General features: G+C 35.6%; 1 protein-coding gene across 1 annotated transcript; it reads left to right on the top strand.

Annotated features, from left to right (window-relative positions):
* The first annotated feature begins 2,826 nt into the window (after nucleotides 1-2,826).
* On the top strand, nucleotides 2,827-7,251 carry LOC127841177 (sperm axonemal maintenance protein CFAP97D1-like). The gene is made up of 6 exons (XM_052369826.1): nucleotides 2,827-3,203; nucleotides 3,567-3,637; nucleotides 4,121-4,242; nucleotides 4,756-4,879; nucleotides 5,418-5,537; nucleotides 7,065-7,251. Exons 1-6 carry the CDS (start codon nucleotides 3,092-3,094, stop codon nucleotides 7,197-7,199), a joined length of 684 nt encoding a protein of 227 aa, XP_052225786.1. The 5' UTR covers nucleotides 2,827-3,091; the 3' UTR covers nucleotides 7,200-7,251.
* The last annotated feature ends 5,259 nt before the right edge of the window (nucleotides 7,252-12,510 follow it).

The raw sequence follows: 12,510 nt of genomic DNA, 5'->3' as shown, positions 1-12,510 counted from the left end.
TTTAATTTTGACATTTCGTAAAAGCAACACTACTGTCGTTTAAATACTTTTTATCCACTACTGAATGGGTAACAAATCGGATATCGACGTTACTGCCATTGTCATTACTGTATTTATGACAATGTTTGTACCTCCCGCAAGAGCTCAGAAATCGGAAAAACCCACAGCGCGCGAGTTCCGAATTAAATCTATTCACAAGGTCCACCTTGATTTCATACTTACATTGATGTTATAAATGAATGCTATCAACACACCCACATTTCCTGACATTGAACTCCTGTGTCGATCATTTGTATTGTAAAAGTAAACTATTCACGTTTAAAATAGGTAGTTATGTAGGCATCAGCTATTTTTAAGCAGTATTACGCATTTAACTTTCAGCTATTTATTCTACATTTAAACTAAGTATCGTCATAAAATACGTATTTATGCGTTTTAGAACTGTTTGCATCTTTCACTTCTCTTCACCATCATGTAATTCTACATAATTTTGAAGTTATATTTGTTCGTGTATTTGTTACTTCTCTTTGTAAAATGTGCCTTATTTATACCTAAATGTATGTTTTCTACATGCCGACTGAATGTCATAACAATGTATATGAGCCGTGCTCTCGGAAAATGGGGTTTAATGCATGTGCGTAAAATGTCGTCCTAGATGAGCCTGTACAGTCCGCACAGGCTTATCTGGGGCGACACTTTCCGCTTATATGATATTTTTCGTTAAAAGAAAGATACTTCTTAGCAAAAATCTAGTTTAGGCGGAAAGGGTCATCCCAGATTAGCAGGTTCGGACTTCACAGGTTAATCTGGGACGACACTTCACGCATATGCATTACACCTACTTTTCACAGAGCACGGCTCATATCTAAATGTCTTTATATTATTTATGTTCTCCGGGCAATGAGACCGTTGCTAGAATACGTCGCTCTACTGACGCCTCACATGTTAAAACACCGACTATAAACATGCCACCGGCCACCGATTGCGTAATTGTGGACGATGATAATAAAAAAGTGAAAGAAAAAGAATGTGAGGTGAGTGATGTTCTGTCACGCACTCTTATCTAAATATTAGACACAGAGTCAGTGACACATTTAAAGGGTCCATTTCACAGATTTTGGCATGTATTGAAGTTTGTAATTAAATAATTTATATTGATAAATTTCAACATTGGATCTAAAAATATCCAGCAAAAAAATAAGAATAAATTTAGCAAGAAATATCTTTAAAAAAGATATACGGCGTTGATAGTTCAATGAATGAGATCAATGATAGCGAATGTCTTTTTCTGTGCAGTTCTTAGCTGCATCACACGCAGTACGGGATGTTACGCGGGGTTTTCGCGGCTTATTTTACATTATTACATATTTCTTGTCATAAACCTATAGATACAAAACAGAAAACCAAAAGAAGAATGGAAGTGAAATTAAAACATATGAGTCAACCGACCACACGCGAAGTATCCGTATTTATAGGCGCGTTCTTCGAACAAACCTGTTTAAGTGGTTTGTCCGGCGTTGCTATTTGATTCGATTATTAACAGTATCGAGAATCATCGCGCTCATGCTTAATACATTACAATATGGTGGAATAATTATTGTTAAATTAATCAAAAATAATATTTATCATTGTATTGTTGAAAACACATTAAGAATCTATTATTGACATACAATAATTATATTGCTGAATATCTTCATTTAACATATTTCTTGTCTAAAGAAAATTCCTGGTCACCTAGTTCACGGATATCGTCTTTATTATATAACGATTATTTTACTGGCCGCGAACTCCGGTGATGACCTGTATATAAACTCTGACATCCAGACACACTAACCGCGAATTGACCCGATATCTCACGGGTTGAAATGCAATTCATTAAAGTGAGGCCTCGCTGCCACTGCTCTTTATACTTTTACATGTTAACATGTTGACCGGAATATGGAAGTAAGTACTAAATATGAGAACATAAGTATAAAAGCTTTTGCCATGGCAATCCTCTGAAAATAAAAGGTGCACGCACAAACTGTATTGATGTCGCGAATTGAGTGTAAAACTGTTCTATCTATTAAGCCTTTTCATTTGAGATAAAATTGTTTCATGCAGTAAATCAGTGTTACAAAGACGCGTATATGTTTCCAATGTTCTGGTGGTATACTCAAATCAGCAAATGGAATAAATGAAGTGTATTCATTCGTACCTAGCCGCGGGAAATTTCATTTGAATTTTATTGGACACTTACAAAGGTCAGGTAAGGTGAAAAGCTGGCTTAATACAGCACGCCGAAAAATAAGTAAACCTAAACAGGGCTGGAACCACTGAATTATGGACTCCTTTAGTAAAAAGTCTCCCATTTAGACCAATCGGCCATCCACGCTCATACAATGAGTGATGTATTTTATACTTTATATAAGCAATCCTCGTAGTTTCACAAAATATAGCGACAACAACAGAACTCTCCAAATTATTCAAACGTTTCGAGTTGCAACGCTTTATAATTTTCAGGTTTTTAAATCATGAAAAGATGCATATAATGGTTAATTTAGAGCATGGTAAATGTTCAGCATTACTGTTTCCTCACAAATATCATAACTAAAACGAACATTTGCAAATCTGAAACAGCGTTTTTTTAATTTTGTCAATTAACAAAAACGTGAAAAGGCTCCTTTAAACCTCAAGACTGCATAAGTATATGTTATACATTCTCTACGATATGTTGACTGAACATTTGTTGCAAAATTGTCATTCATCCAATCGCGTTTTAAGGAATGCAATTTTCCAGATCATATGTAACTTATACGTATATATGTATAGGACGAATTAAAACGTCTTCCTTTAATTCGACTAAGGCTGTTCTGAACGATAGTTCTGTCTTGGCGGAAAGTTTCGCTGCATGTATTGTATTTAACTTTAATGAGCATGTGCCGTTAGCGTCTAGGTTGCAAACTGTCGGATACTTACAGGGTTTCGACGTCAGCAAATTGGCGCCCAAAATCTGACGTCATTAGCTCAATTAAAAACATTGAAGTAATTTTAAAGGATCGTCGTTAACATAAATTGTGTCAATAGATAAAAACAAACAAAAAAATCAAATATGTCATTGGCAGTACGACCATATCAACCAGTGACTCCAGCAAACAACAAATACCTTGCTAAAAGATGGGACCAAGAAATATTCAACACTCACAGGAAAAAAGTTGCCTGTGGTAAGTTTTGTGTATTGTTATAGCTGCACACTACTTTATTGTCCTTTGTGATGTAGAACTGTAAAATAAAAACACTTACAAATATAATGTGATAAATAAAAATAAGCATGTTATCAAATATGAAGAGATGTTTAAATGTTAAAATCGATGTGCAAGGACAATTTTCATGGAATATACTCCAGACAACAAATTTAATGCTATAGTTTTTTTCATTCGGATTGCACTAATAATCGCAACGCATATTAACTTTTTTTAATACTAGGAATTCAACAAGTTTTATTTAAAAATAGTGATAGCCAAAATCATGAAAACGTGGCAAATATGAACATAATAGATATGAAAAAACAACACTGTTTCTTTCAGCCCTTTCCGTTGTAGACAACAATCCACCACGTGTACACATGCATCTTCATATTAAACTTAAAAAGCTACAGGTAAGGGCCACGTGAATTTCTCGTGCTTGTTAAAATAATATTAATTTTGCATTTGTTTCATTGTTCTCATTAGTTAATAGTTTACTTGACTTTCTTGAACTCTGTAACGCTTAACTGGCGTATGTATTACCGCACGTACTACGTCCACGCAAGCAGTGTGGCGAGATACTTGTTATAACGTACTTATGTATATCTTCGTTCAACTGACGTATGTATTACCGCACGTACTACATCCACGCAAGCAGTGTGGCGAGATACTTGTTATAACGTACTTATGTATATCTTCGTTCAACTGGCGTATGTATTACCGCACGTACTACGTCCACGCAAGCAGTGTGGCGAGATACTTGTTATAACGTACTTATGTATATCTTCGTTCAACTCGCGTATGTATTACCGCACGTACTACGTCCACGCAAGCAGTGTGGCGAGATACTTGTTATAACGTACTTATGTATATCTTCGTTCAACTCTGGCTCGCAGTTCGAAGCAGAACGCCTGGCGACCATAGAGCGTGATAACCGGATCCTGCTAGAGAAGATGGCGCACATCATGCGCACAGGCGGCGTCGTGGACAACAAGAAGGAGGACAATCACCCCAAGAGGTACCGTGCAGCCGTCGGCGTTGAGAGCAACCACAGCGTCAGTCGCGCTTCTGGTTTCTTACATGTTAAAATCACCATGGCCCTCTTCAGCGGTCTAACTAAAACATAGTGTGTTATTAAGCTCATATACGCTGATGGATAAGCAGATCGGGATTATATTTGCAACGCGCTTATGGCAATGTTGCGTTATACGTACGAAAGTATCATTTTTTAATTAACTTCTGTTATTTAATATGAACATTTTTCATTATTCTCGACAACAAATTGATATTAGACAACAACTTTCCTGCATACATAACTTCAAGAATTGTAATTTTATAACGCAGTTACGCAGTGTGGATATTGACACAGAGATCTTTGCCGAGAGAGTCAAATGGGGTTTTAAGCCCACTAGACAGTTTCGTTCGATGTTCATTTTTCGTCGACCCTCTCGCCCAAACGCACAGGTTTTGTCTGTTTGTCGTACTGTACCACCCGTTGTTATTTCTGTATATCTCCCCGCCACCTGTATAGCCTTAACAAGATCAAACGCCAGAGGGAGCTGCTGCGAATCACGCACGAGAACCTTGCCATCTTGAAGCGGCTCACCACCAAGGACCCGCACTACAACCATAAGAAGTGGCTCTTAGAGTGGCAGGTACGATCCCCATGCAAAACAACATCAACAATATTAGAAGACATTTACTTCACTGGAATATAATATTACGCGCATGCGTAACATTGATATTTTAGTGAGTGCTATTGTGTATGTTGGCCAACTGCCTTAAATGCACGGTAACGTTTGTTTTATAACAGCGCGAAAGTTTTTGTATCCCGCAAATCAATGCACACAAATTACTTCCAATACCTACAAGATGCGAGACAATGCATCAATTCCTAATGGTTAATTACAGCCAAACACAGTACATTCTGTCACAGAAGTAGATAAAGACTGGACCATAACATAACATACTAGTATTATGTATGAAACAATTATTTATATTGACACATGTTTACACATGTAGTCGCAAAAATTGTATTTTACATGAATCTAAGATATACTAAAATTCCTTTTCCTGATAATCTTGTACTATTTCAAACGAATTACTGTCAGCCATATTGAAACCCATGTTGCCGAACTAGTCCGTGTGTGCGCGGCATGTACGCTATGCCCGACCTTAAGCCCCCTGTTTCAGGTTAACCAGCAGTACCTGATGAACATCTCCAAGTTCCCACACCCGTGGCGCCAGGAGCAGAGCCAATATATCTCGGATGTGCAGCGAAAGACCACCGCCAACAAGCGCATCAGCAAAAAGGTACGAACTTTAACATATAATAAATGTTTGTCCTTATACATTCAAGGCTCGCAAGTCTTCACCTGCATAAATGTTTTTACTTATATATCGCCAAAAAAGGTTCCGAGCATATACTTCGGCACAAATGGGGTCTCCGTGGCCCCATAATGGGCAAAATATTATTCGCCTTTAAAAGTTACAAATACGTGATCAAACCCTGTTCTTAAAAACAATCACAAACATATTTATTGCGTGTATGCAAAATAATTACGTTTTTTTCTAAACAATTCTGTAATTATCGGCTCCATATGGGCAGTATACATGCATGCCTATAGGGGCTTATATATATATGGCTTGTCCCATATGAGTTTAATATGGGTAACCCCATGTGGGCATGCCCCTAAAACATATATAGTTTATAGAGGCTAGCCAGTATGAGCAAGTCACTATAGACTCAATACACGATTACCTATAATTATAAGCCCATATGGGACCTATATGCGCATGTTTTTATGGTGGGGTTATCATTATTGGTTGCTGGGTTATCCAGACGCATTACTGAGTTGCCACCATTTGAACTTTTAACAGTTCTTATTTACGTCGTCGATAATTGTGTTTATCTCAGCGAAACAAATTATTTCGGAAAACCGGTGAAGCAGGTATCATTATTACTATAAGTTTTCAACATTTAGAAATAATATATGTATTCGTATTCGAAAATTTAGATTCGGAAAATATTCCAAAAATCCATGTACCCGAAAATTTAGAGACAAAAATTAAGTTTCCGAAAATTATAATTATATTGAAATAAAAGCAATAGATCGATGTACAATAGTTTTTTATTGCGATTTAGCCTACTCTTCTTTTTCTATTTTGAAATAAATACAACTTTAAAGATTTTCTAATTCATGCCTGAAATAATACAGAACAAAAAAGTTAAATATGTTACATTCTGCTTCCTTAATTGGACATAGTATTTCAAATGCTTTTGGGTTAATCGATTGTTTTCTACCGGCATAAATGGTTATTTACCCAAATACGCAAATGTAATGGTCCATTCCCCTCAGACAGGTTTTATGACCTTAATCCAATTAAATTAATAAATGACCGAAGTGTTACAAAATAGTCAAATAATAGGCCGAAATCTGTTGAAACAGCGCTGTAAAATATACTGTCCGAAAATTCAGATGTATAGATGATAGACGAAAACCCGCAGATCCGAAAATTAAGAGTCACGAAAAATAATTATTTTTGCTAACATGAGGATGTCCAAAAACTTTCAGTGCCCGAAAACTAAGAGATATTACGGTATGTATTTTAGCAATATCTGAAGATAAATAATTGCATATCTTACTCAAAAGCGCTTAGCGCTTTGATAAATTGTGCGAAGTTGCTCGACCATGCGTGAGACTGTCACCAATATTGCTGATTGATGATCATTTATATTATACATGTATTTTATTACTTAAAGGTGAATGATTTCAAAGCTTCTACAGTCGGAACGACCATAATGATACATACACTGTTTTTCAAACGTTTACATTAAAGGTGAACAATTCGCAGCCAAAGTCAAGTACTCCGAGTAAGGGAGGTACCAAGGGTGCGACATCTGGGCACTCAGCGCCATCTCAGCCTATCCCGAGCCTTGCCACGCCCGTCATCAGCGTGACCCATGCAGAGTAGTCTCACGTGTCTAGTCATAGGAACAGAATACAAATAAACAAGCGTATATGTTTGTCGTATTTGTTTAGTTTTATTTCTACAGATGTAAGTTAAAGAGTTGTGTACTAGGTAGTGAAAACCTATTGCAAATTACTTTTACTCGATCCTGTACAATCATATTCATGATGTTTAAATAGAGGATATTTGTTGGATTCGTTGGATTATCGATTTAAATTCACGAGTGATAATAGAAAATATATAATTTCTATGATCACGAGTGAATTAAAATCGATATTTCACCGAATCCAACAAATTTTATTTTTATTTTATGCTTTTTTTCACAGTTTATATACATTGTTAAAGAGTTTTACTAAAGATTTTCGCTGAAATAATGACTTCATTTCGTCAAAAAAAGACGTCATTTCACAGTAAACAGTGAAAATTATCGATAATTTTCACTGATAATGTTAACTGTTTGAAACAGTGAAATTATCAGTTTTAATTCACTGTTATTTCTCTATAAACCACCGGAAAGCATAAAATAAACATCGCTATTCGTCATAAATAGTATCTCGAAAAGTTACGGATACAACAGAAGGAGTAGTTGTTGGACTTTTGAAGACTTAACACATGTATAAGGGTATTGAAACTGAGTTCAAAGAAAATTCATATTAAATTTCCTCGGCTCCATCAACAACATTCTTGATGCTATTGCACATCATTTCAAAAATATTAATGCACAACGTGACATTTCGTCTATGTTAGCAGAAGCAGATTTATTTGCTATACGGCCCTCGCGTATACATAAAAGCATACAAAAAGGCATAAAGGTATAATATCAATATGAAAACATATAATTCAATAGGGGTCCAGCAAACCAAGGTTTTAAGTTAACAACACTTAATGTCTTTCGAAGGCAAAATAAATTTACATGGCAATATTTTGTTTAATGTTTTCATCACGCCAGGTCATGGCGTTATTAAATTTGTTGATTGTTGACTGATTATAAAACTTGGATGGAATATACATTTCACGAAGATCTTCGTAGAAAGAACTTAACACGTACGAAATGATATTCGTTTTTAATAAAAGTCTTGCACAATGGACATAACCTTTCGTTTCGTTCTAGATTTACCGGGTATATATCGCCCATGTTTAATAATGAGTTGATGTGATGATGTTCTTAAAGGGGCCTTTTCACGTTTTGGTAAATTAACAAAATAAAAAAAAATCGTCTCACATTCGCAAATTTTCGTTGAAGATATTATATTTGTGAGGAAACTGTAAATCTGAAGATTAACCATTTTCTAAAATATCCATTATATGCATCTTTTGACGATTTAAAAACCTAAAAAGTATAAAGCGTTGCGACGCGAAACGATTTAATAATTTGGAAAGTTCTGTTGTTGTCTTTATATTTGGTTATAGTATAACCAAATATAAAGACAACAACAGAACTTTCCAAATTCCCCATTGATCCTGCGCCCTGAATAATATGTGTCCCGTATTCCAAACGAGCAAGTTTACGCCGTCCGACGCGTAATTCTGAAAACCTAGGTTCTCTGAGAACCTAGGTTCTCAGAGAACCTAGGTTTTCAGAGAACATAGGTTTTCAGAGAACCAAGGTTTCCAAAGAACCTAGGTTCTCATGAGAACCTGGGTTCTATGAGAACCTGGGTTCTATGAGAACCTTGGTTCTCATAATGAGAACCTAGGTTCTCATGAGAACCTAGGTTTTCTGAAAACCTAGGTTCTCAGAGAACCTAGGTTCTCAGAGAACCTATGGTTCCCAAATGAAAACCACGGATATGGCAAGCAGTTCGACGCATAATCCCAAGAAACTAGGTTTTTCATGAGAACCTAGGTTCTCATGAAAACCTATGTTTTCAAATGAAAACCTAGGTTCTCATGAGAACCTAGGTTTTCAAATGAGAACCTAGGTTCTCATGAAAACCTAGGTTCTCATTTGAAAACTTGGGTTCTTGACGCCATGTGCAATCTTCAAGCGAGAACCTAGGTTCTCATTCTGAGAACCTAGGTTCTCATTCTGAGAACTTAGGTTCTCATGAAAAACCTAGTTTCTTGGGATTATGCGTCGAAACGCTTGCCATACCTGAGCAATTTAAATCCCACCACTATTTAATTTTTCAATATCTCTCGATTCGCTCGCTGTGTAGATATAAATCGATAACACGACCTCGATGTAAAGCATCTGGTTTAAAGTGGAAGAATAAACGGCGTAAAATACAGTTTGCGTTCGTCTGTTGTGGTGCAGCGCGTTAAATAGTAAACCGATGCTATACTTTTCTGGATAAATTTAGCATTGTTTTTTTTCTAAATTGACAATTAAAAAGTTCTGAAATAAATTACATCTTTTATTTTTATACTGTACATAAATAATATTGATACAGATCGTACAGTATACCGTCCTTTGTAACGTAGAATGTAAGTACATAAAACAACACAGACAGAGGTGCGAAAAAGACATGCATAAACACTTCCTGAAACTTAGAACAGTGAATAGAAACTGCACCATATCTGTTTTCAACATATGCTTCTTAAATCGACAAAGTTTAGCATACTAGATCTAGTTACGTAAAAGTCGGTGTTAAAAGCTCATGTTAAATAAAATTACGCGTACACGTTACACCGTAATGCCTTCTTCTGATTGGTTCATATTTAAATCAGTTTCATGACATGGCTACAGGTCAGTGATTGTTTTGCGATTTAAGCAGAAGTTTAACTGAAGAATTTATGCCTTTCTAACTACGAATCGACGATATTTGATGTAAAAATGAACTTCTGAATTAAAACTGAATGAGTTGGTAATGTTATTTTGCAATTTTACGCAAATTGATGAAAATTTAAACTTTCTGGTTTCCACCACAAAAAAGGTCCTTCAACGATGAGACGTTCCAAAGAATTTAGCCCATATAAAAAGTATCTCTAAATTCTTTGCGCGTCTTATAAATGAGACTACAATTGATATTGGCCTCTGCCTACAATATTGCGGCCGATGGCAAACATCGTATTAAGAGATAAAGTAGTCGAACGATATGCACATTTTAGATTATGCATATTAATATTTGATATTATGCATATTTCATGTGCAAAACCGTACAATTATTCGGATTACCGTTTTTGGATACTGTTTTTTTTTCGTCGATTATGATTTATTTTCGAAGTTCATAATAGCAAAAATAGAATGACGAATGCACATGTGGTGATACGGAAGGTGTGGTTTATAATATTTCAAGTTGTATTATAATATTTCAAGTTGTATTCACCAAAAATTGCAATTGGAAAAACTATAAAAAATTGTATAATTAGTAAGGGCTCTGGGTGGGTTGGGGCCTCTGCCCTTAATTCTTATGTGTATGTAACTGTAGCTGAGATCTGGTTTGTTAAGTCACACTCACAGCATTGATTGTATTCTTTATTATAAAGCCATGATAATATTTTATAAGAAAATGACACACTGATATTATGCTTGTTTTTAAGTGTACCGGTATATTTATATTATAACTTTAATCCAATAGATATACATTTAATAAAACATATATAAAATGAGATTCATTGTTTTTTATTTCTTTTTGCGTTCAGTTCCATTTTGCGGAAAAGTCCGCATATGTTTTGGCTATTATTTTTTTAAGTAAAAAAATTATGGCTATTATTTTCTGAAGGCCAGAGTGAGCACTGTTATACTACGAGGAATACTTATATTAAGTATTAAAAATATTTCTCATTGTATGAACACGGGTTGCCGAGTGGTCTAAGCGATAGACTTTTACTCCAGGAGTCAGTGGTTCGAGACCAGATCAGAAGGGTTACTTTTTTTCTTTTTTTAATTTTATTCTTGTGTGTTATTTTTTTACTGGAGCTTTTTATATCCAATGTTTTTATTTATCAATATAAAGCATTAAATGACAAACTTCAATACATGCTAAAATTTGTGAAAAGGCCCCTTTTAGCGGACCTAAATTTTCGAATAAAAAGGATGTTAAGGTACTTTTCCCGTAATTTTTTACATTGGAATCACGTGATATGCGTTAACGCTTACACGGGTATGTACAAAGTATTTCTTCTAAAACATGGAATATTTGCAAATTTGTGTTAGCATCAATAAACTCAGGTTCTCAGTAAAATGAGGTTTTCTGCATAATTCATGTTTCAAAACAGTTGTTCAATAATTGCTATACATTCGTCGTAAACAGGGAGGGAATCGGGGGCTATATAAGTTGCAATTAATATAATATTTTGTTGTGTTAAAATAACGTTTATCAATACATGTATTTAAAACAAATCCAGCTCCAAAAAAAGGATAAACGTTAGACACAACGACACACAATCAGTGTTTAATACCTACTAGGACACCTCCCATATTTCGACCACCTCGCCTAGAAATTTAATATGGAGAACAATACCATAAACAATTATCTAGTTAATTCGTTAATTTGCATAATTGCATCGTCACTTCACTTCCACTTGACTAGCAAAATTATAATATCATACTGCAATATAAGCGTAAGAAATAATGGATCAACTAGTATGGATCTCAGTACTGCAACGTTCCATGACATTAAAGAAATATCTGACCAACGATGGCCTTGGTCACAACCCTAGTCTACATGCATAGGAAAGACGCTGCTGTTACTCGGGACCTATGTTTGTTGGTTGTTTGTGGTGTCGCTGCGGATTTAATCATTACGCCTAACCTGTAAGGTGACCATGTTTTCCACTAACTCTTGCCTTTTATAGATGACACCATTTTTGAAGTAAGCATTTATGCCACGCTGATTCAGCTCACCGACCTTTGAGCGCCGAAACTGAGTGAGTTCACTGGATATGCGCACACCTTTAACACGCAGTTGATCGCGTATTTTAAACAGTTCTGCATTGATGTCGAAAGTTTTAAATTTTAATAGCACCATCCGGGGCAGTGTTCGGGCTGAATTTGTTTTGCATTTCTTTACCCGGGATTGTCGCTGGCTAATGACAACCTTCTTTGGTGGAAACCTTGGTATAAGCAAGCATATTCAACTGGTCCGCCACTAATATGAACATCACTTGTTTAATATATGAATGGGATTTGCAAATCAGTTTGGGCAATACGGTCAATAAGATTCAGAGCATGATTCTAGACAATCAGTATGCCATGCCCGTAGGCACGAAGTCCCATAACAAATAGTGGGCATATAAATGTCTTGAAGTGAACATCGGTACCTTGAGTACACGGGTTATAATGCTCAATATTATACCTCTCATAAATTTGTTTCTTTTTTGCGTATATAAACTACACAGGTCCGTTATTTTTAATAGTGACCGGTAAAGA

This window comes from Dreissena polymorpha, chromosome 1 (assembly GCF_020536995.1).
Source record: "Dreissena polymorpha isolate Duluth1 chromosome 1, UMN_Dpol_1.0, whole genome shotgun sequence".
NCBI lineage: Eukaryota > Metazoa > Mollusca > Bivalvia > Myida > Dreissenidae > Dreissena > Dreissena polymorpha.
The sequence above is the reverse complement of the archived record's forward strand: the minus strand, read 5'-3'. Positions and strand labels throughout refer to the sequence as shown.

Excerpts from the sequence above, each read along its gene's own strand:
- LOC127841177 (XM_052369826.1), top strand. The coding sequence starts at position 3,092 with ATGTCATTGGCAGTACGACCATATCAACCAGTGACTCCAGCAAACAAC. Across the intron at positions 3,638-4,120 it reads TTAAACTTAAAAAGCTACAG|TTCGAAGCAGAACGCCTGGC; the intron begins GTAAGGGCCACG and ends TCTGGCTCGCAG. Across the intron at positions 5,538-7,064 it reads ACAAGCGCATCAGCAAAAAG|GTGAACAATTCGCAGCCAAA; the intron begins GTACGAACTTTA and ends TTTACATTAAAG.